The 26426-nt window shown below is 33.5% G+C and overlaps 2 protein-coding genes and 1 long non-coding RNA gene across 3 annotated transcripts in view; 2 read left to right on the top strand and 1 right to left on the bottom strand.

The window, feature by feature from the left end:
• Positions 1 to 26426, top strand: part of LOC148275763 (uncharacterized) — a 45108-nt gene that overhangs the window by 4919 nt on the left and 13763 nt on the right. The gene's annotated exons all lie outside the window — the stretch shown is intronic.
• The window catches only part of msn (serine/threonine-protein kinase msn), a 90357-nt gene continuing 80900 nt past the window's right edge, over positions 16970 to 26426 (bottom strand). The window contains exon 23 of the mRNA XM_088235229.1: positions 16970 to 17135. Within this exon, the coding sequence (XP_088091355.1) occupies positions 17117 to 17135 (19 nt within the window). The 3' untranslated portion in view covers positions 16970 to 17116. The remainder of the gene's footprint in view (positions 17136 to 26426) is intronic.
• Positions 22648 to 24085, top strand: LOC148275764 (uncharacterized). Its single transcript, XM_088235241.1, has one exon. The coding sequence runs from the start codon at positions 22778 to 22780 to the stop codon at positions 24083 to 24085; it is 1308 nt and encodes a 435-aa protein (XP_088091367.1). The 5' UTR covers positions 22648 to 22777.

Here is a 26426-nt window from a genome sequence, read left to right as displayed (position 1 = left end):
AAATTTGGGTAATCTGAAAGTTTACTCTAGGAGAAAAATCCCGCAACTGGGTTTAACATGTTCAAAATATAGTACACTTATTTGTAAAAAGAAATAAGCTGTAGTAATCGGTTAGTTCCTTGACTCATTGCTGGCACTGGGCGCGCTTTATTACTACTTTGATTTATATTTGGAGAAAAATACAAGATTTATAAGAAATAGTAATTATTTGTTTGTGTTTCTGTAAATAAAGTTACGGTAAAACATTATTATAGATTGTCAAATATAATGGTAAGCCGCGCATAATCGCTTTTATACACACACCCCTGCTATCAACCATCCTTATTAACTCTACGCAATATGGAAACCTCCTGGTAGCCCCAGTGAGGTCACATTATTTTTATTGTTAATCTTTGTTTATAATGGAAAATATATAAATAAATAAATAAATACAAGATATTCAAAGTATGAAAAATCACTAATTTGTCTTTCTGGAAAAGTTGGATTTTTGGAGATACTATATTTTACCTCTCGCATACAGATATGTTATTTTTCATTGCAATTTGTAAACATGTACCCAACTAGTTTTCGACCGATATAATCTTGTTTTGATAAAAGGCCTTAAAGGAAAAAAATGTCAAAGGCACTAAAATAGATACGCGTAGATACTTTTATCGTCGATTTAATCTACAAGTCAGCAGAATTTATTTATATCCTGTTTAGAAATTAAATAATTAAAATATGACTCAGGTATACGAACACATATCCGTGTCCGCGCGGATTGAGTATACAGTTCTCCGTGATGAATATAATCAGAATCTTGAACAAGTCTTTTCGATCTAAATTTTTTGCAACAGAGAAGGAAAATATTTTCGAGAAGGAAATATGTAAGTCTGGCATAAACAGGACTTATGACCTTGGTTGGAAAAGCTCTCTGCGATAAACAGGCGAAGTGGGATTATTTAAATATTGTGAAGAAGTGAGAGCATGTGAATGTTTCGTCTATGCCTGATACTGAGCCAGTGTAGTTGCGTGCACTAGAGTGACGAATTTTTAAAACACTATACATAGCGTCAATTTTTTTAGTATGTCCCAATGTTCGCAGACTGGCTAGATTTTCTCCCTAGGGAGTTAGTTATTCGGATCTAAATTTGTTGCAACAGAGAGAGAAAACATTCTAGACAAGTCTAGACATTAACAGGGCTTATGACCAGTCATTGGCTGGTTTAAGTTGCCACCTTACACACTGTGTAACATTCGTCATTCTGCCCATGTTTAAAATCGCAATTTCTTCAATTCTTGGTTGACTTTTGTGAAGTTTCAAATCAGGCGAGAGTGTACATCTGAGTCAAGTATAATTGATAAGATTAAGAAAGGGTCTCTGAGATGGTTTAGTCGTGTCGAACTAAAGAATGGTAAAACAAGTATATATGGCGAAAATAAACGGTAACGTGAGACGAGGACGACCAAGGAAGACGTGGCATGATCAGATTTATCAAAAATCTTAAGTCAGTAGCTCAATCACAAATAACTATTGACGTGGTAATAAGCGACGTTATAACAATTTCTCATCATGGTTGTTTATCGTATTCGCGATCACAATGGAACATCCGTGAATATCAAATGTCAAAATATTTACGTTTCGCGACGTATAATCCTGCTGCGCAATCACATATTTGAATTTCACCGGTGTAAATATGGAAAATATTCCAAAACTGCTATTTTTATTTATTTATTTATTATTTATCATGTTATTCATTGCATTTAGTCGGGGGTTGGCAAGTCAAATGTCAAGAAAAGCAGTTGCCATAGTAATTGTAATTTAATTTTCACTTTTTTGTATTAGATACTCCTTAATATTTTGCAAATGCAATATTTTGTATTATTTTTTATAGTAAACGCCGATTTTTCGCCAATGAACTGTATTTATTTACGAGGAAAACAAAAAACAAACACACACGTGCGTTAACTTATGACAGCGATAATTTAAGCATGTTCATTACTGTTCATTGTGATCGCTCAAATACTTGTTTTTAAGCACGTCGAAAGTTATTTGTGATTGAGCTACTGGTCATGTCAAAAGCAGACAGAACCGCCGCATGTATGACAAGATGTATGAATGTGGGAGAAGCTAGGAATATTCCTATGTATATATATGCCAAGATAGACGTGTGTGGCGGTCCATTCTCTCTGCCTACACCCCTACAAGAAAATGGCGTGATGGTAGTTGTAGTAGTAAAAAGATCTGAAACCTTTTTTGATCTGGGTGAGATTCGTCTGGCTGAATTATTTCACCTACTAGGCAACGCCTGAAAATAGTTTTTCAATTTGAAACTCCTTATACTATCTATTATATTGACATATTACAACAGAAATAAAGAACATTTAAGAAAAGGTAATATAGAAGTCTAGGCATTTACGGGGCTTATGACCTGTCAATTTCTGGTTTAAGTGGCCACTTTAAACACTGTGTAACATTCACCATTCTGCCCATATTCGAGCATCTATATTCCTTCAATTCTTTAATCTGTTGATGTTTGTGAAGTTTAAGAGCTGAAACCTTTATTTATGCGGGTGAGATTCATCTAATAGAATTATTTCACCAATATACTAGGCAACGCCTAAAAATCTTTTTTTTTTAAATTTCTTTACTTCATGAACCAGATGGATTTATCAACAATATTTTGAGTTTGTCCAAATTTTTGTAGACAAGGACTGGATTCAACTTCCTGGGGAGCTGTTTATATCAACATATTACAACAGAGATAAAGAACATTTAAGAGAAGGTAATATAGAAGATCTTATAATCCGAATCCTGTCCTTGTCTACAAAAATTTGGACAAACTCAAAATATTTTTGCTGGGTATTATAGTCTAATAAACAATATTTTGATTATGCCCAAATGCTCGTAGACTGGCTGGATTTCCTTCTCTAAGGAGTTATTAGCATCTAAATTTATTGCAGCAGAGAGATTATTTGATATGTTTCGGATTGTATGACGATGATAAGCCATCTCAAAACTGTCGTTGGTTCGATCTTCTGGTTTGAAATCCCGCACCTTACCAAACAGCCGCAACCGCCTGCCGCACTAAACGAACCAAGTTGAGAAACAATATATGTAATTAGACTAGATAATGCCATGTTACTGAAAATACGAGCGCGGTTAGCTCGCTCGCCATTGCCTATAACAACGTTAGAGATGTGCGAATTTTCGATTCCATCGAATAATTCGGTTATTCGTAAATACCGGTTGATATTAGGAAACTTGTACATGATTATTTTAAACTAAGTTTTTTTTTATTCGTTTTTTATTTATTTAGTAAATAAAAAATGTTGGACCCAGCTTAGGACTTACCTAGATTAGGAGGCATACAGTTTGATTATAAAAACACATGGAATTTGCGTATATTTTTGAAAATCTTGATTTTTTCCCCAATATTAATTACAGTATTTTGAGTTTCTCCAAATGTTTGTAGACAAAAGACTGGATTCCACCCCCTAGGGAGTTATAAGATATACTAATTACAAAAGGGACGTAGAACATTGTAGAGCTGGGAAGTGCTTATGACCTAGCATTGGCTGGTTTAAGTGGCCAATTTACACACTGTGTACCATTTTTCCTATGTTTGAACATCCATGTTTCTTCGATTCTCCTTCTTCTATTGTTTTCAGGCGTTGCTTTACTGAAAATACGTTAAATATTCGGTCAGATGAATCTCTTCACAACAATAAAAGTTTCAGCTATTTAACTAAACTAAAATCAACAGATGGAAGAATTTAAGTATTTAATTTATCAAATGTATGCCGTTTATTTTATTGTGCATTTTATTTAATACTTATTTTAATGAACTCGTAAGGTTTAATAATTAGAACGCATAATTTTGAACGTCATGTAGTGACTTTTAACTTATTTAAATATGTTTTGGTTTCGATTTTTTTTTGTTTTTTTTTACAATATACATAAGAAGTAAAACAGAGTATCAAAAAAAATAAATAATAATTACATGGCAATGAATATTAACAATAAAAATACTAAACAAAAAAATCCCACAAAGGCATGTCCTGTTCGTGGGTATACAAGAAATGTTTATGAATTTTTGCTCTTATAATAAATAGACAGTTCCAATATTTTTGTGTAACATAAGAAAGAAAAAAGAAAATATTATGTAAAAGATTATAAGGTATTTTCTTTTTTTATAGTAATTAAAAAATGAAATAAATAATATTTAAAAAATATAAAAATATTCCTTATTATTAAAGGGCAACAAAATATATCATAGAAAAAAAGATTTAATATGTTTAGTTTGAATCCAGGATTTCCAGTGTGTTTTTTAAAAGAAGGAAAATTTTGAAAGTTTGGGATCAATGAAATATTATCAGTAAAAAAAGAATTAAAAAATTTTGGCCCTATAAAATATGCATGTCTCTGTGCGAGCCTCGTTTTACAATGTGGTATTTCTAACACACGATTCCTTCTTTGACTTGATCCAATACGCTCGTAACAGACTAAAGTTCTCAATGACTCTTTTTTTATCATAAATTTTACAACAATAATTTCGATCGTCGCGTTTATAACTAACATTTGTTCGTCCCCAGCTAGAATACTGTACTCCTATTTGGTCACCTTACTATAATGTAAGTATTATTAGACTAGAAAGGGTCCAACAATTTTTTTTAAGCAGGTCGACTACCGGTTGAACATCAACTTCTCTAACCATGCTGAAAGTATGCAGTACCATGGAATAAACTCTTAAAAATCTCAAAATAATGTTAGACCAGTTATTTTAATATAAATTAATAAATAGTAAGATTGATTCTCCTAAGATACTTTAAAGACTTTTATTCCGTGTGCCATCTAAACCGACAAGACAAAATCTTCTATTTTACACAGAAAATGCGTCAACAAACTATTTGAAACAAGCTGCAATACCTAGAATATGCGACCAATATAACACAATAGATTTACCGAGGCTGATATTTTTTTAATAACTAAATGTGAGATCAGTGTGAACAACGGAGGTATTCTGAATCAGGTAGAAGAATTCGTGTATCTGGGAAATATGTTTACTAGGGATGGAAAGACCGAGAAAGATATTGAAAAGAGAGTAAGTGCCGGGAACAGGGTTAACGGTGCACTGAAATCTACTTTGGCGAACAAATGTTTATCGCAGAAGGCTAAACTAGCAGTTCACAATGGATTTCAAGTGCCAACTCTAATGTATGGGAGCGAAATATAAAATTGGAAAAATGATTATGGTTAAATGCTGCCGTGAACTGTGTAAGGCTGAGACACGCATTATCGACAGAATCAAGAAAGGGGGTGCTGCGTCGGTTTGGACATGTAGAGCGAATGGACAGCGAAAGAACGGCTAAAAGGATCTACGATGCGAATGTTGATGGATGCAGAAAACGAGGAAGACCGGGAAAGACATGGCACGATCAAGTCCATCAAATACTTAAAGATGGACCTGTCAAAAGTAGGAATAATCGGCGTGCGTGCATTAGAAGATGTATAAATGTAGAGGAAGCAAAGTCTGTGTGCAAAAATGGAGTGGCGTTCTATCATCTCTGCCTACCCCTACGGGGAAACGGCGTGATGGTTTGTTGTTGTTGTTGTTATTTTTTGTGACAATGTATGTAAATTTAGGTCAAAAATCATGGAAATTTTGAGAGAAGCAGATATTTTACATATTGGGCCTTACTCATAAACTCGGCGTAAAGTTACGCCTAAGTATAGTTACGCCTAAGTATAGTGGTATAATTCGGATGGGAATATCATCCTTATTCTACCATTGTAATAAGAATGGTATTCCTATCCGAATATTACCACTATACTTAAGTGTAACTTTATGCCAAGTTTATGAGTAAGGCTCATTTTTTCATTTATTTTCTTTTACATTTGTTGTATTTAACATAATTTTAATTATTGTATTAAGTGTAAACAATTTATTGGTGTGTTCACGAGTGTCCTACACTAATATGCAAAGAAATTGTCAATATTTGTGTACTTACAGATTGTTTACCCAATAAAATAAATAAATAATTGACTAAATTCGCGTTCTTTTATCGATCTCACGTCACTTTCGGCGAGTTGGTGTTTCAGCTCGTAACAACCCTAAATAAGTAATATCGCCGTTCAATAAAATGATTATTGTTTGAAATTTTAATGCGAATATTTCGCAACGCCACAAATCGTGACGCATAGAATTAAATTATTATTGTAGCATTATCATTGTTGAAGCGGAGACGAAAATCGCATCATGATTTTACAAGTAACTTGATGTTTAAGGTAAATAGTTAATGACCCAGTGGGTTGAGCATTTAATCGCTTGCTTAAGAACCAAAATGTCATTATAAATAGGTATTCTTTGTCCTGATTGGAATAAATATCTTAATAAATTATCTATCTTTTGGAATAATAACTAATTATCGATAGACACATACAAAACAAAATATAACAGGGCCAGTAGCTCAATCACAAATAACTATTGACGTGCTCGTAAGCGACGTCATAACAATGAGGAAGTTCAGTGGTTTTTTTTAAATTTTTTATTTGTTAATAGACTGTCAAACTAAGCCAATTTTTTTTTTTTTTTAATTTTTATATATCGTATTATCGGCGCTACGATTTTTCAAAGTTTTGTATTTCTGAAATAACTCCGCGTGTAACATCAGAGGTTCATTTCCGCTTATTCTCATTCAGTTCTTCCCATTGGTCCAGAAGCGACAAGCATACCGGAAATCTTCCATAGCTCTCAGATCATAGGTCGATTCACATGAACCAGTGACGTCATTTAAAGTAGTGCGTTTTTATCAAAATATTTTTTATTATTTTTTCTGTACATTTTCAAGAAACTTTGCCGTACAATTTAATGCTCTAATTTTTACCCCACGTAAGAAAATATTTTTTGTATCCAATTTCCCGTAGGGCTGAAGTTCCTCATTTCTCACATTGGTTGTTTATCGTATTCGTGATCACAATGGAGAATGCTGGGTATTTCGTTGAGAGACAGAAAAACCAATACATGGATTAGAGCGAGAACAAAGATCACCGATGTGGTCCATAGGGCTGCCAACCAGAAATGGAGCTGGGCTGGTCATATAGCCAGAATCACAGACTCTAGATGGACCAAAAAAGTCCTGGAATGGCGACCCAGAACGGGTAGAAGAAGTGTCGGCGGGCCTCAGACAAGGTGGTCTGATGACATAAGACGAGTTGCAGGAAGTGGTTGGATGCGGTTGGCTCAGGATAGGGAAATATGGAGACTAAAGGGGGAGGCCTATGTTCAACATTGGACAAGAGACGGCTGATGATGATGATGATGATGATGATCACAATGGAACATCCGTGAAAACCTAATATTAAATGTCAAAATATTTACGCTTCGCGACGTGTAATCCTGCTGCGCAATCACATATTTGAATTTCACCGGTGTAAATATGGAAAATATTCCAAAACTGCTATTTTTATTTACTTATTACATTTAGCCGGCGGTTGGGAAACTAGTCAAGAAAAGCAGGCGCTTTAGTAATTTTAATTTAATTTTCACATTTTTGTATTAGATACTCCTTACTGTTTTGCAAATGCAATATATTGTATTATTTTTTTTAGTAAACGCCGATTTTTTGACAATGAACTGTATTTATTTACGAGGAAAACAAAAAAACAAACCGACACGGGTGTTGACTTAGAGATTACACACGCGTTGACTTATGACTGCGATAACTTAAGCATGTTCATTATTATTTATTGTGATCGCTCAATGCTTAGCATGTTTTGAAGCACGTCGACAGATATTTGTGATTGAGCTACAGTAATCCTTTATAATCCTTTTACTAACGTATCTGTGTTCATAATTATTATATTTCTATATTCTTCTAAGATGGAAATATAACTTTTTAAAATCATTTTAAAGTAATAAATGTCTATTAAATACTGTCCAGTAAAAAAATATTTTTTTGCTAATTATTAGTAGCGTGAAAAATATTTTTGATTTTGTATCCAATTTTGAATTCCCACAAAAAACGGTCATTCCATTGACCACGCCCCTAATACGTCACGATTCATGTTTATTTGTTTCTGGCCATTGAAATTAGTTTCGAACATTATCACGAATCTTGACGTCACAACAACCAAGGCCAAACACGTCGCGTTTTTCTAGCAATGTATTTTTATTAAATTTCTTTTTTACATTTATGTAAGAAAACATTTTTCTACAATATTCATATTGATTTTGAAAATACAATTAATTATTCTAAATTCATTTCATATATTTTTATCGGTATTTGCAGTATGTGATATTTCCCTATTTTCCGATTCTTTTAATAATTGATGGGAAAAAAAGTATTTTTGTTCTTTCCCGTATTCTATGTATAGCCATGTTTTTTTTACTAAAATGCAAACATGTTTTTTTTTCCCCCTATTCTTCTTAATTCATTTTTATTAAAATATATCTCTTACTTTATATTTATATATGTAAAAGATGTAACATCGTAAGAAACGTAGCATTGATGATTAGCCTCTATCTAGAGAGGGGAGACTACACTTACTCAACTCTAAAAAAACGTAGAAATAACATTGACTCCATATTTATGTTTAATTTACTAAATAGCTTCATTGATGTACCATCGTTACTGGAACAAGTGGCATTCAATGTTCCGATCCACCGGTTGCGAAATAATAATGTGCTGTTCCTCGATCAACACAGCACAAACTATAGCTCGCATGCACCAATGTCTTGATTGTGTCGTATTGTAAACTCGAGACAAGATCTGGACTTTTTTGGTGTACTACTACTACTACCATCACGCCATTTCCCCGTAAGGGTAGACAGAGAGAATGGACCGCCACACACGTCTATCCTGGCATATATTCCTAGCTTCTTCCACCTTCATACATCTTGTCATACATGCCCTTCGGTTCTGTCTGCGTTTGACATGACCAGACTAAAGATTTTGGTTTATCTGATCATGCCACGTCTTCCTTGGTCGTGCTCGTCTCATGTTACCGTTCATTTTCGCCAAATATACTTGTTTTACCATTATTTCGTCGTCCATTCGTTCTACGTGACCAAACCATCTCAGAGACCCTTTCTTAACCTTATCAATTATACTTGACTCAGATTTACACTCTCGCCCGATTTCATCGTACGTAACCCTGCCATACATTGATTTCCCACACATTCGTCTAAGAGATGGCATTTCAACCGCGTTCACTCGGCTTTCATCCTTCCTCTGCCAGTTCCATGTTTCACTTCCATACATAGTTGTTAGGACTAAAACTCCGTTGTGCACTGCCAGTTTAGCATCGATAGACATATTTTTATTAGCAATTACTGTGCTTAGTGATCCGTTCATTAAGTCTTTCTTTTCGTGCAAGTTTTTCTAAATTTAAACAAACGCTAAAATAGACCAACAAATTACAACAGGGATGGAGAATACCTTAGAAAAGGGAATATGGAAGTCTAGGCATCTACAGGACTTACGACCTGTCATTGGCTGGTTTAAGTGGCCACTTTACGCACTGTGTAACATTCACCATTCACCAATTTTCAGGCGTTGCCCAGTATGTGAAATTATTCAGTCAGATGAATCTCTTCACAACAATAAAGGTTTTAGGTCTTTAGCTTCACTAAAATCAACAAATGGAAGAAATATGGATGTTCAAACATAGGCAAAATGGTGAATATTACACACTGTGTAAAGTGGCCACTTAAACCAGCCAATGGCAGGTCATAAGCCCTGTAGATGCCTAGACTTCCATATTCCTTTTTCTAAGGTATTCTCCATCCCTGTTGTACTTTGTTAATCTTAGCGACTCTCAGGGGGGTGAAATCCAGTCTTTTGTCTACAAACATTTGGACAAACTCAAATATTGCAATAAAATAGACCAGATCTCGTCTTGACGTAGTAATTATTGTTTAATTTCTTTGTCCTAGCTTTATTTTATTTTTAGTTGTATTTTATTTCAATTGTACCTGCATATATTATCCAAAATATGATTACCATTGTTAAATGGACTGGAAATGGAATGAAAAAGTCCATAAATAATTAAATAAATAACTGCCCACGGCATGCGAGTTTCAATAATCAAAAAAACTAGAAAGAATGAAGCAAAAATGAAGAATGATATGACACAAATATTAGAAACTTTGAAAAAAAATAACAAAATTGATATGTTCATTAGTGGCTAGAAGACGCACGCAGTCTTCTCACTTTTCTTCATACAATCGTATTCCCGTATTTTCTCTCCGGATTACAACAATTGAACAGTGATCATTTTACACACTCTAGATATACCTACCAACAATGTTTTGAGTTTTCACAACTTCTTGTAGACATGAACTGGATTCAACCCTCTAGGGAGCTGTTAATATAAACATACTACAACAGAGATCGAGATCATTTCAGATAAGGAATATAGAAGTCTAGGCATCTACAGGGCTTGTGACCTATCATTGGCTGGTTTAAGTGGCCACTTTAAACTGTGTAACATTCACGATTCTGCTTACATTTGAACATCTATACGCCTTCAAAACACTGTAAATAAATCAACCTGGTCCAAGAAGAAGCATTAAAATTTAAAAATATTTTCAGGCGTTGCCTAGATGTGGGTGAAATAATTCAATCAGATGAATCTCACCCACATCAATGAAGGTTTCAGCTCTTTAACTTCACAAACATCAACAGATGGAAGAATTGAAGGAATATAGATCGTGTGAACGCACAAGGACGGGACCTTGAATCTCACCTACACCAATAAAGGCTTTATGTACCTACACTAACACAAAAATTATGCAAATATACCAAAAATCCGTCTTCAAAAACGTAAACGTAATGCAAAAATTTTACCGGGTTCGTAAAAAAATACCTTTAAATAAATTAATATTCCGTTGCTATTTATTCAATATTTGTGGATTTTCGTTAACTATTATTATGGATAACTTATATAGCGCCATTTTCGTAATTAATATTTATTGAACTCTTTAAATACATATAAATTATATATGCATACAAGGGCAGGCATATTGCCTTAAGGCAATTTCTTCCTACCTACTCAAACCGTTCAGTTTGAGAAAATTACAAGTTAATGGGAGCTTACACTAAAATTGAGCCACTTAATAAACTCGGCATTACTTTTTTTCATGCGTATTGTACGTATGTACTTCTTCCTCGGGAGATTTTAATACGAGTGGGTAGGTATTATGGATAAAGATTTGAAGTTAGGGCGAAGCGCGATACGGAGTGTGGCGGGCGTTGAATTTTTCGCGTGAAGCGAAATGTTTTTTTAATTTACTTCTGCGCTTGGTGATTTAGTTTTTGTTTTTTTAAACGAGTTTATTTATTTTTGTGAAACTGTTTTAGGTGTTTCGGAAGAGTAAATGTTTTAAATCAGCAGTTACATTTTTTTTTACCACCTCTAGTATAGATGTTGCCGATTTTGATACAAAATTCAAACAAACAAATTACTATAGTAAAATGTTGGATCTTTCCACTTGAGATATGAGATGTATTGATACAGACAGATTATTCTCTCTGCCTACGCCAACGGGGATAAGGCATGACGGTTTGTTTTTATTATCGCACTAATAAACTGGACTATATTGTAAAAAAGTGGAATAAAAAATAAAACACAAATATGCTTTCAATATAATGACATTTTAATTTTGCATTCACATAGAGATGATAAAATAATGATATCAGTATACATAAATTTAAAATAAACATTCTTATTTGAGACATAAACTTTGTGACAATTTGGTATAACTTCATTTCCTAACAGTTTGCAAAATTTAGCACCAGGAAAACAAAAAATAAGGGTTATAATTCTATAACACATAACTATCATATTGCTTCAATGCTGGTTTTTATAAGAATTTATTACAATACGAACTACAATAAAAAATGTGTTTTTTATTAATAAATGCATTCAAAACTTCAGTACAAAATTTGTTTTTAAAAAAAAAACATTATTTACAATACAATACTAAAGTTTGATACAAAAAAAAAAAATAATAAAGTTTACATATAATTCCGTTGATTGCAAATCTTTTTGTATCGAACTTTTTATCATATATTTATTTTAAAAGATCAAATAATGTACGGATTCGAAATCAGTTTCAAAAGTACAGTTTCATTCGAAAGTGTACTCGAGTAAGACAGCTTCAGTTCTGAAGTGCACTTGAAAAAGACAGCTTCTATTCGGAAGTGCGCTTGAGAAAGACAGTGTCGATTTGGAAGTGTACTAGAGAAAGACAGCTTCAATTCGAAATTGTACTTGAGAAAGACAGCTTGAATTCGGGAATGCACTTGAGAAAAGACAGCTTTAATTCGGAAGTTTACTCGAGAAAGACAGCTTCGATTAATTTAAAAGAGTACTTTTTACATGAAATTGACAGCTTAATAATGCTAGAACCGCATGCATTTGATAGTGATAGCTTTATAAAATGACTTGGACTCGAATAAGTATGTCAGCTTTGAAAAAATAATTATAGTATGGTGTGATGCGAGTACATAAAAAAAATCACAAAAAAAAATATCATGATTTTGACTGGATGAACAATAAAAACATAAATAAGGAAAAATGCGCGATTTTATATAAAAATGTTATTTACTTATCCTAACTTGCATAATTCTTATAACTAGGATTACAGAGGGTAAAAATGAATACAAAACATTTGTCAGTGGTACATTGAGAAAATTGTATAAAAAATTTCCTAACTAAAAATAACTTTATTATAATATTGAATACACTATATAATATATATATTTTTAAATAAATTTAAGTCTTTGCACATAATATAGCAGACACCCTTCAAAATCAAAACATTCCAAGAGAAGTTCGTATATCCAAGATCATCTTTTACCTTAAGTATGAGAGATACATATTCATAAATCAGAAAATACCTTAGAGTCGCCCATACGGAGAAAAACAATTCTACGACTATTGACCACGAAGTTAGCTACAGATAACGGCAATACTACGGGCCGTGGGTACTTGGGTAGAGAATTGCAAACGCAAACCGAAAGCGTCCGTTACATGTTTTTGTTGAACTAAAAACCAAGCCAAAAATTTGGAATGATTTTGTTCTATGCAATAGAGCTTATGGGCTTCTCTAGAGAATTATTACTCTGAGGAAAATACGCTAATTCAAAAACAACAAAAATATTATGCAACAAAAGTAATGAAAGTGGTAATTTTTGGAGTATGGACTATTAATATATTTTAAATAATTGTTCAAAATCTTTTCATTTGTTAGCCTAAATACAGACATCTTCAAATGACTATCAATTTTCGAATTACCTATATTTTTTCTTGTGATTTACTCAAATATTTCAATTCGATAAAAATGTTATGTCAGAAAATAAGAATAAATTTGTGGCAGAGCGGGGTTCGTACCATGGACCTCTGATCCGAAGTGTCTAACACTACCACTGGACCACAACTTGACTCAAAATTTTCATTACTTTTTTAAAAAAATAATTTTATTATTAAAAACAGGTTAGGGTAATGTAAGAAATATTGTAAGGTCTAGTCATGTCGTCTCACCTGGTTACTGCAGTCATCATGGGCTATTTCAGGTTGATTTTAAATGTGTCTCCGGTGTTATTTAAATGATAATATTTTCTCTAGATAAAGAAAATGATCGGAATTTAAGACAACGTAGTGATTTTAGTTGTAAAAAATATTTATTAATCTCAAGGGGTTAAATAAATTTAATATACAATTTAACCAAAAAGTATAGCATATTTCATATATAAGTATGTATATTAAAAATTGAGTTTTTTTTTTTAAAGAACTATATCAGCATTATGCCAGACAAACTAAAAAATAAAATTACAAATCTACTATTGCACAAGGGTGGTAAAAAATATTGTTTTTAAAAGTAAATATAACAATTTTTTTGAGGATAAAGATGAAATTGGTTACATGAACATTTTTAAAACTTTTCTGCGATAAAAAAAACTTTTGTTATTTTTAAAGCTAGTGTGATTGAGTATTTAGAAAAACACCTGCGTATAGAATTAGGTTAATTTTGGTATTCACATGCCCCATAAAAAATATTATCAAATATAAAGCTTGGATTTATATTTGTTTTTTTTTTGGTTGGTTCAGAATTTCAAAATAATACCGCAGTTATATAAAATATTTTAATACTATAAAAAATTGAGCGTTTTATTATTATTTTTTTATCTTTATATTTAAGAATGAATATTAGGAACCATTTTTGCATTTAAACTGATGTTTTAATTGTGACGAGATGGTTTTACTGATTTAAAGACAACGTACCATTATTATGGGTGATTTATGGAGCGTTATTTTAGTATAAATTACCTCAATGGTGGTGATTTTTTAAACAATCAATCCATATTGGCCGGACTGAAGTGTCTGTTGCTAAATTTTTCTTAGCGAGCGCCCAGTTACATTATCAATGTTCGATATCGCTTGCGTCGATCCATTTCAGCGCATAATTGCGCGGAAAATTCCCCGGTTTAAATACCAAAATACAAATGAAAAGGCGTGTGATTTTTTTATGTGTTTTATATTTTTTCAATCAAATTTTAAATATTTTTTAAGAGGCATTTGAATAAATTTCTTCGTTGAAGAACATTACATTCAACATAACAGCGAAACATGATCATTTTGAAATACTCAGTACACAATATAAAATATTAATATCCAGAACTATTTAAATTCGTAATATACATTCAAGAAACATAACCGCAGACCGAAGAATTATTTTTACACTTCAAAACAACATATCTTCCTTATCGATGCACTGAAGTCAACAGGTTTAGTACTTAAGGAAATAATGTAATGCAAGAACTGACTATTATTTATTTTAAAGCTACTTTGATTCTAAATAGTTGATATTTTTAATTTTCTGTATCATTGTGTGTTTTTAATGAGTAGCATATCGTCGATGATACTGGAATAGCGCGTAACCTGTTTGTTTGCAACCTGTTTACAAAAATGTTTTACTGCAATAAGAGTTTTTAGTTGTAAATTATTGCTATTTTTACTCTAAATAATTACTTCTAAAATCGTAAGTAATATATTAACAGAACGCTTTTTAGGTTTTGATGGCAAAAAAAAACAATCGATGGTTATGTATCCGCAGTATCACCGACGATATATTATATTTTATTACGTGAGCCTTAAATTAACTTGCCAAACACTTCATACAAACAAATCCATTTTTGATAATATTATGTGTGTTAATGTTTAAATTAGTTTTTGACATCCTTATGAATTAACATTTGCACTTAATGAAGCATAAAAAATACAATAAATAATATTGTTTACAATATAAAGTATTAAAAAGCAAATGAAATGTATCAGGGTATATCGGGCAGTTTGTTTTATAAGCTGACAATAGACATCAAGAATGTAAATTTGTTTTCCGTAGTAACAAATTTTGGAATAATTTCCCTCATTTTTAAGAATTCAGTGCATTTATAAAGAAGATACTTCAGTATAATTTAAGACAGTCTATTTTCTTCGTTTTCATCTCAAAGACCGATGATTTTTACTGCACACGGCAGACAAATCATTCGCGTTTGACGAGAAAACGAAGGAATAATTTACCATTTTTCCCAAAGCGAGTGATCCACAAAGGACAAAATCGTGTCTAGCATTTCGACTAGATATTAAAAATAGCGTTGACGGATTTTGAGTACCCGTCGACGCTAAACAAAAAGCATTTTTTAATAATTATTATTAAATATCTATATTACTTTATAACATATTTATTAAATTTATATACAAAATTGTTCATATTTAACCGACATTCGTTCACACATCCGAGTCAAAGAAAAGAATATCGTACAATACTCCGTGTTATGTATATCTCTAGCTCCCCAAATTATATACGTTCGGGAATTGCACCAAAATCAAAACAGGCGCATACATCGTCAAGCACACGAAAATTATACAAAATATGCTTTTAAAAAACTTGTAATACATTTTTAAACCTAGCGTAAATGCATCATTACTTTTTACGTATCTAGGAATCTATACACGCTCATTCAATACTTTTTGCTAGATTTCTCCAGCATTCAAAATATGTACGTGTTTTATGCTGTGGTATTTCACAGTACAAACACGCGGTCAAGTATGCAAAATTCGGTCAGCAAAACTGTTGTAAAAAAACTAACGTTTCAAAAAAATGCTTAATCGACTGTTCGTTCACTCGTTACATAAAATAAAAAAATGGAAGGTTACATAAGTGTTTTTTTAATTATTATTACTATTCTTCCTTACAGTAATCTAGGTTTGTAATAATACCCAATATAATTTCTCATTTCGTATTCATACTGATTGCTTATTTTGTAGTAAAAGCTATGATATTCTATCGTCAATTCGTCCCATATTCTCGCATCAAACTTTCATAATGCGATTATGACTTTAGCATTTCGTTTGTCAGAGAGCGAAAAAACAGTTTTGTCAGAGTGAAACATGTCTTACAGGAAACCCGAAATATTAAAAAAAAAAAAAAAAACATAAATTTAAAAAATATCCATCGGGCCCGTTTTTTCCAACTTTTACCTTGACAGACCCGAATTTTACGAAACAAAACATCCCTACGCCTGCATTTTACGAATATAACTTTCAACACACCCGAGTTTTACGAAATAAAACACTCGAGTTTTAAAACCACAAATTTGATCAGACCTACGGTCTAGTAAATTAAAATGATTTTACTATGTTGGAATTTTTAAGAATAAAGATTTTTCTGTTATTTCAAATGGGGGGTTTCGCTGAGTCTTTGGCACATGACATGATTTGAGGCAACATGGATTTGTTTTAAATCTCTCTCTGACATGACGGTACTCATCCGGCTTCTTTCGGAGCTATCTATCGCTAAAAAATGCACCTACATAATATCTAAGTGTCGTAGAAAAATGGCTACATGTATAATATTGTTTGTTTACACCTAATGTTACCTTATTATTTACAATAGAAATATAAAAACAGGGCACTCCATTTTATACTTGGGTTCATCGTGAGGATGGGTTTACACTTAATATTTATACAAAAAAAATTGTTAACGGTATTCACATTTATCGAATCAAATAGTGTTTCGAATGGAGGAAAGTTCTAAATCGACAGGCGGAAGGTGCCGGAAATTCGACTTTAGTGACAGCTGTTTCGCCTAGACAGAAAATAATACATTAAAAAGACACGATCAATTGTACATTAAATTTATGGGCAGATTAAATTAATTATTACAATAAAATTATCAGTTTTTTAACTTTTTCTCAGGATTTTTCAATGGTCTTTACACAAGTCGAAACAACTGTCTGTACTGAAGAACAACATAGTAATCATTTTTCTCTTTTTAATCACTCTAATTATACGACCTGGCCTTCAAAAATTGCCTTTTTTAAACATAATGTAAAAGTCATAAATGCGTTGAGCCGACTATAAAAAAATGCTACCGGCTTCTACGAAAGGGTGGAAAGCCTAAGTAGAATTTCTCGTGGGCGTTTCCCCAAGATAAGATTTTATAAAAGATAATTAATGGAAAGAATTTTAGAAAAAAAATTGGATAAAGGTCAAAAGACAGGAATGATGCAAGAATTGTTAGATTGGACAAATATACAGGATATTTAAGTTTGAATTCATAGCAAAATTTGTACAATTATAATCACTAATTAAATATTTTAATTTTTTTAAATAATGATTGGTTATTCCTGCGTTCTGTTTTAATGTGAACATATTGCAACTATCATTACAACAGTGTGCAAACTGAAACACCCTGTACATATCAATAACCATTTTAAACCAATTAGCTATATCCGCTTTTTTAGGAACAGGAGTGGTAAAAGCATACTTTTTTTAATTAAAAAAAAATATTTATACATGTGAAAAATAGCAAGTACAAGATGGCACAAAAATGATAGATATTTGGAAAGCAAAAAAATACAGTGGATAGATTTTTTTTCCGACCAATACAATCGGAAGATAATGAAGTCATATCTTTGGAAAGATGGTATAGTTGATGATAAATTCTCCCAAATAATTACAAGATACAGTATTGACCCTGTACCTTCCAAGTTTCGGGGTAAGAACATGGATAGTTATCAAGGGGACACGTGCCCCACAGAAACACTTATTTACGCACTGGAAATGACAGTAAAACACATTTAACGCGTTCGCGGTTATGTCGGCAATAGCCGTCAAAATCACGTCTCTCATTTGGGAAATGACGACTGTAGTCTTACATGAAACTAGTGTTATTATGCGATAGAAGATATTGTGTCCGTATGAAAAACAATGGGCAACAAAAGTATCCCAGTGAAACACGATTTACTTTCAACTATCGGAAGTGAAATATTTAAACGAGTGTCCATATGAGTGTATCTTATGAGAAAAATGTCAGTGAACATTTTAAGCGAGCACTTTTTGCTTTTATTGCGATTCGTTTCTATTTTAAATTGTTTCGAGATGGCTATTTTTAGAAATAATAAAAATCAGTGTTGAGTGATGAAAATGCTGACTTTCTAAAAAATAAAGTGTTTAGCAGTGATTGGCCAAAAGCAATGATTAAGCGGCGCTACTTTGTACGTTAGTCGACAAGCGATAAAAGTATTTCTATCGTCCTCACTAAAGCGTATTCTTTGTACTTACTTTGAAATCATATTTTGTAAATGCTATCACTAATTCATTGTAATACTGATGTATGGTCGTGCCGATTTACCACTAAATAAAATATTGAGCGATTATAGAATAACCCTATGAATTACAGTATAACAAATCAAATGTAAATGTGTATGAGAAAAAATTTCATTCTCAATACATAGAAAGTTCTGCATTATCATCAGATTTTTACATATTTTCAAAATGACAGCTTAACCCGTTCAGGGCTGCGATTACAAACGCTATCTTCATCGGTACATATCGAAACGGTATAAAGTAACAATGGTAGTGGTATTTACGTACAAAATATACGTGTTTCCTCTTCACTAAGCAAATGCGGAGAAGTTCCTACACACAGCCACAGTCGACTATCCCGCCAGATCACACAATAGTTAGGAGCAATAGGTAGCAGAACATACCTTTCACACAGTCGGCATAAGCCTTGTGGATAATAAGCGAGGTAAAAAAATAAGCAGCACCCATGACCTCATTGATAACCAAATAAGGATAGTTTGAGTTTGGCAATTTTTACAATACGTGCAACTCGTGAGGGTTGAAACAATTGTAATTTTTAATATTGGTTTGTTAATCATTTCTTTAACTACACGTTAAAATATTAATAATATTCAAACTGAAACGCTTTGCATAGTGACGATGTGACTGAAAATAAATCAACATATTTTGACACCCTATTTTTAAAGTTTTCAGTGTCAAGGCGAGTGAAAAATACAGTTTTAATAGAACCAGAACCCTAGACGAGTGTTTTTTACTCGATTGCTCTTCTCAGGTAAAAATACCATTCTCGAGGTTCTGGTTCGGCACCAAGACTACATTGTGAACTGTTTATTCCACCTCATCCAACAAATATTCTAGTCTATACATACTATCATATGTTTTTAATCCAATGAATGCAATCCTTCTTAAATGAGGAGACGTTTCTAGTTTGCCTGAGACTATGTACAAATTTAAAACCACCAAAAAACAAGACTCAATTTAGGAAGCCCGAAATCATCTCCACTTCCCATTTGACGCTTTTTTATATTAATAAATGATCGACTCGCGTTTAAATGATTTTACAAATTTAAAGATTCCAGAGTACAGATCTAAAATGACAAAATACGGTAATAAAATCAATTAGCACAAAAAAAACATTATTTTCAAAGGCACAGATAGAAATTTGCTCAAATTACATTAGGGAAAAAAAGCATTATTTTTGTTCGTCAGTAAATGGCTCCTTATCTTAATCCCTAATCCAAATCACTGGAACTACAATACTTCGCACGCACTAACCGAGATCTAATTCGCACCGTAATCCTAAACTCGCAACTGTACACTACATGTAAATTTATCATTTAGTTGAGACAATAACTCGCGTGAGACCGAAGACGTTTGCAAATCGTAAACGGGAAAGTGTAAAACTCAGAGATTTCAAAATCAACGAGAAAAACACTTTCACAAAACGATTTCATCGCATAAACACACTACAAAATTCTAGACTTTGGAAATTTTGACTCTTCCTCTAAAACTTATCATCATGCACTATGGTAAATAGGGCACTGTTTTTTTTGACATGTTAAAATAATCATTTTTACGCTTAAGTAATAACTAATCCAGGGACTAAAAAGATATTTTTGAGAAGGAAAAATATAAGATTCTAGGCATTTTTAAAGGGCTTATTACCTTCTATCGGCTCATCTGTGTGATCATTTTACACACTGATTAACATTCACTATTCTGCATACGTTTGAATATATCGTGGGTATACTGGCAATAAACTTTTAACTCTCAAATCCCTGTTTTGAGAATTCAAGCATTTAAGTTTTGTTCCAATTTTACTCTTTTATATCTTACGAGCTGAACCCGGTAATGCTTTGCTATTGCTAGATTTTAATTCTTACTAAATAGATTAAATGAACACAATTAAAAGTCTAATATCAATTATTGTATTTAGTCCAAATTAGATATGTAATTCATTTTCAAATACTGAATTTAAGTAGGTACCTTAGTACTTGTTTATGTTTGACTTCCAAAACATAAAATAATTCATTTTCAAATATGGAATTCTTTTAGCAAATTTCAAACTCTTCAGTGGTGCACTCGAGTTAGGAATGCGATTTTTAAAAATGTATTGAATGTCAGTTGATATTATTTTAATATTACCAAAAATCCAGTGGAAATAAATAAATGGGTAGAAATTATAAGGAATTCAATGAAATAATCTGATTGAGATCCATAAAAAAACTAATGTTGTTTGTAAAAATTCAAAAACAAACTTTTTTTAACAAAAAAATAACATCCATCCATTTTCTTGTATATGCATTCTCGGCGAATGCAACTCCGGTGATGGATAAAAATAACATTTACGCTCCTAACATTTTTAATACTAAATAAATTGAAAATTTTATGAGCTATAAACCTTCTCTTGGCAAAGATGTACATTTATCTGAAAACCGCACGTAAATTGGTCCGGTAGTTATTCAGTCCATCGAGGACAACCATTTGAACATTGCCTTTTATATATATATGTGGGAATTCTGGCAACACCGGGCGGAAGCGGATGCGAGACGCCAGTCAATGTACGAGCGGCGTTGTGCGGAGACCCAGTTGAAATCTTAAAAGTGATTGTATGAATCAAGTCTAATAAAGAAGTTTAATAAGAAATGTTTTCGTTTTATCCTATTCACTGTTCTAATCCTACAACTTGGGGGCTCGTCCGGGATACGAAAAAAAGTGAATTAAATCGGAAATAGCGAGTTACGAAGAAGTTTCGAGAAGAAAAAAGACGCCATTTTTAAAATAGCCGTTGCGATTTGCGATTCATAAAGTGAATTAAAATCGGAAATAGCGAGTTACGAGAAGAAAAAAAGACGCCATTTTTAAAATAGCCGTTGCGATTTGCAATTCATATTCAAGTGAAATTACGAATCGAGTGATTCCGAGAACAATTGTGTAAACTGCAAACATAGATTTATATTATATCTAAAAACATTTCGTGCCGATTTTGACATAACCGTGAAGCGACATTTTGTAAATTTTGAATCGTTTTCGACTCGGTGACAGCGCGCAACATGCCTCCGAAAATCGACAAGGCGGATGGAGAAACGGCAAAATTCACATTTAAGGACATTGAAGATGCCCTGACTGTATTTAGCGGCGAAGACAACTCCTGCGTCGACAAGTTTTTTGAAGATTTCGAAGATGCTGCGAATTTGGCGAATTGGAACAGCGTGGAGAAATTTATTTATACGAAAAAATTATTACGAGGAACGGCTCAGCTTTTCGTTAAATCGGAGTCATTTAAATCATGGTACGAGTTGAAAAAGGGCCTACAAGAAGAGTTTGGGAAAAAAGTTAATCCAGCCGCCATTCATCGCCTACTAGCAACGACAATGAAACTACGCGACCAAAGTTGCATCCATTATTTTTATCAAATGAGGGAGATAAGCAATCGCGGAAACATAGATGATGAATCTTTAATGGAATACGTTATCGACGGCATATCTGATTCGGAAATAAACAAATCCATTCTATATGGTGTAACAAGTCTGAAAGAATTTAAATGTAAACTCGATATATATTCCAAAATATCGATAAAGCAAAGGTCAAAGGGTGAGACCTTTAAAAATCAATTAAAAGAAAGTTATCCTAAAGTATCGAAAGACAGGTGTTTTAACTGCGGAGGGATTGGCCACAGGTCTGGAGAATGTAAATTTAAAGATAAGGGAACGAGGTGTTTTAAATGTAACGACTTTGGGCACATTGCGTCCAAATGTTCTAATCCTACAACTTGGGGGCTCGTCCGGGATACGAAAAAAAAGTGAATTAAATCGGAAATAGCGAGTTACGAAGAAGTTTCGAGAAGAAAAAAGACGCCATTTTTAAAATAGCCGTTGCGATTTGCGATTCATAAAGTGAATTAAAATCGGAAATAGCGAGTTACGAGAAGAAAAAAAGACGCCATTTTTAAAATAGCCGTTGCGATTTGCAATTCATATTCAAGTGAAATTACGAATCGAGTGATTCCGAGAACAATTGTGTAAATTGCAAACATAGATTTATATTATATCTAAAAACATTTCGTGCCGATTTTGACATAACCGTGAAGCGACATTTTGTAAATTTTGAATCGTTTTCGACTCGGTGACAGCGCGCAACATGCCTCCGAAAATCGACAAGGCGGATGGAGAAACGGCAAAATTCACATTTAAGGACATTGAAGATGCCCTGACTGTATTTAGCGGCGAAGACAACTTCTGCGTCGACAAGTTTTTTGAAGATTTCGAAGATGCTGCGAATTTGGCGAATTGGAACAGCGTGGAGAAATTTATTTATACGAAAAAATTATTACGAGGAACGGCTCAGCTTTTCGTTAAATCGGAGTCATTTAAATCATGGTACGAGTTGAAAAAGGGCCTACAAGAAGAGTTTGGGAAAAAAGTTAATCCAGCCGCCATTCATCGCCTACTAGCAACGACAATGAAACTACGCGACCAAAGTTGCATCCATTATTTTTATCAAATGAGGGAGATAAGCAATCGCGGAAACATAGATGATGAATCTTTAATGGAATACGTTATCGACGGCATATCTGATTCGGAAATAAACAAATCCATTCTATATGGTGTAACAAGTCTGAAAGAATTTAAATGTAAACTCGATATATATTCCAAAATATCGATAAAGCAAAGGTCAAAGGGTGAGACCTTTAAAAATCAATTAAAAGAAAGTTATCCTAAAGTATCGAAAGACAGGTGTTTTAACTGCGGAGGGATTGGCCACAGGTCTGGAGAATGTAAATTTAAAGATAAGGGAACGAGGTGTTTTAAATGTAACGACTTTGGGCACATTGCGTCCAAATGTTCTAATTTAAGAGTAAATACCTCCAAGACCACACTGAAAGTAACCGTCCAAGAATCAGAATCTCCGCTCTACAAAACAGTAATGTTAGGAGGGAAATCAGCAAAAGCATTCATAGACACTGGTAGTGATTTAAATTTGATGACAATTTCGCAGTTATTGAAGATGGACCAGGTTAATCTAATCGACGATCCCTTAGAGCTCCGAGGAATAGCAGAAAAAAAGGTGACCACAGTTGGACATTTCGAGACGATGATGAAGATAGATGATTGTGAGTTCCCAACTACCTTTCATATAGTACATGACGCAGTGCTTCCCATGACAGTCCTCCTTGGCAGGGCTATTTTACAGAACGTCGACATGATGGTGCGTGTTGGAGGAGTTGAAGTCACAGAGAATACTGTAGATGAACAAGTAAAGAGTTTATACTTAATCGAAACAAAAGATAACTACGATCATGTAGAGTTAGGAGACGAGATTTACCGAGAGAGAATAAACACTGTGGGAATTCTGGCAACACCGGGCGGAAGCGGATGCGAGACGCCAGTCAATGTACGAGCGGCGTTGTGCGGAGACCCAGTTGAAATCTTAAAAGTGATTGTATGAATCAAGTCTAATAAAGAAGTTTAATAAGAAATGTTTTCGTTTTATCCTATTCACTGTTCTAATCCTACAACTTGGGGGCTCGTCCGGGATACGAAAAAAAGTGAATTAAATCGGAAATAGCGAGTTACGAAGAAGTTTCGAGAAGAAAAAAGACGCCATTTTTAAAATAGCCGTTGCGATTTGCGATTCATAAAGTGAATTAAAATCGGAAATAGCGAGTTACGAGAAGAAAAAAAGACGCCATTTTTAAAATAGCCGTTGCGATTTGCAATTCATATTCAAGTGAAATTACGAATCGAGTGATTCCGAGAACAATTGTGTAAACTGCAAACATAGATTTATATTATATCTAAAAACATTTCGTGCCGATTTTGACATAACCGTGAAGCGACATTTTGTAAATTTTGAATCGTTTTCGACTCGGTGACAGCGCGCAACATGCCTCCGAAAATCGACAAGGCGGATGGAGAAACGGCAAAATTCACATTTAAGGACATTGAAGATGCCCTGACTGTATTTAGCGGCGAAGACAACTCCTGCGTCGACAAGTTTTTTGAAGATTTCGAAGATGCTGCGAATTTGGCGAATTGGAACAGCGTGGAGAAATTTATTTATACGAAAAAATTATTACGAGGAACGGCTCAGCTTTTCGTTAAATCGGAGTCATTTAAATCATGGTACGAGTTGAAAAAGGGCCTACAAGAAGAGTTTGGGAAAAAAGTTAATCCAGCCGCCATTCATCGCCTACTAGCAACGACAATGAAACTACGCGACCAAAGTTGCATCCATTATTTTTATCAAATGAGGGAGATAAGCAATCGCGGAAACATAGATGATGAATCTTTAATGGAATACGTTATCGACGGCATATCTGATTCGGAAATAAACAAATCCATTCTATATGGTGTAACAAGTCTGAAAGAATTTAAATGTAAACTCGATATATATTCCAAAATATCGATAAAGCAAAGGTCAAAGGGTGAGACCTTTAAAAATCAATTAAAAGAAAGTTATCCTAAAGTATCGAAAGACAGGTGTTTTAACTGCGGAGGGATTGGCCACAGGTCTGGAGAATGTAAATTTAAAGATAAGGGAACGAGGTGTTTTAAATGTAACGACTTTGGGCACATTGCGTCCAAATGTTCTAATTTAAGAGTAAATACCTCCAAGACCACACTGAAAGTAACCGTCCAAGAATCAGAATCTCCGCTCTACAAAACAGTAATGTTAGGAGGGAAATCAGCAAAAGCATTCATAGACACTGGTAGTGATTTAAATTTGATGACAATTTCGCAGTTATTGAAGATGGACCAGGTTAATCTAATCGACGATCCCTTAGAGCTCCGAGGAATAGCAGAAAAAAAGGTGACCACAGTTGGACATTTCGAGACGATGATGAAGATAGATGATTGTGAGTTCCCAACTACCTTTCATATAGTACATGACGCAGTGCTTCCCATGACAGTCCTCCTTGGCAGGGCTATTTTACAGAACGTCGACATGATGGTGCGTGTTGGAGGAGTTGAAGTCACAGAGAATACTGTAGATGAACAAGTAAAGAGTTTATACTTAATCGAAACAAAAGATAACTACGATCATGTAGAGTTAGGAGACGAGATTTACCGAGAGAGAATAAACACAATGGCCTTCAATTATTCTAGGGAGTTGCCTAGAGTTAAAGAAACAAATATTAAGATGAGAATTGCTTTGGAAGATGAGGCACCCATTTACCAGCCACCCCGACGTTTATCCCCTCGGGAACTAGAAGTTGTAAATAACCAAGTAGCGGAATGGCTCAACGATGGGATTATTCGCCCAAGCAGATCCGACTTCGCGAGTCCAGTAGTGTTGTCAAAAAAGAAAAGTGGGGAGATGCGTCTGTGCATAGACTACAGGAGACTTAACAAGAAGACGATCAAAGAAAGATTTCCAATCCCGCTGATAGATGATCAAATAGACAAACTACGAAATGCCAAAGTTTTCACTACGCTTGATTTGAAAAATGCATTTTTCCATGTACCAGTAGAAGATAATTCCATCAAATACACTTCGTTTATCATACCAAATGGACAATTTGAGTTCTTGAAAACCCCTTTTGGTTTATCCAACGGACCAGCTGTTTTTCAAACTTTCATCAATGCTGTGTTTAGAGATATGATGCTGAGTGGAATTGTCCTTACTTACCTAGATGACCTAATTGTTCCTTCCAACGATGAAGAAGAAGGCCTACAAAGATTGGAACTAGTCCTGAATAGAATGAATGAGTATGGACTAATAATTAATTGGAAGAAGTGCAGAATACTGATGAGGTCCGTAGAGTATCTCGGACATGAGATCCAAG

This window comes from Micrasema longulum, unplaced genomic scaffold, assembly GCF_059751315.1.
Source record: "Micrasema longulum isolate JH-2025_06_02 unplaced genomic scaffold, ASM5975131v1 h1tg001345l, whole genome shotgun sequence".
NCBI classification, from domain to species: Eukaryota; Metazoa; Arthropoda; class Insecta; order Trichoptera; family Brachycentridae; genus Micrasema; species Micrasema longulum.
The sequence above is the reverse complement of the archived record's forward strand: the minus strand, read 5'-3'. Positions and strand labels throughout refer to the sequence as shown.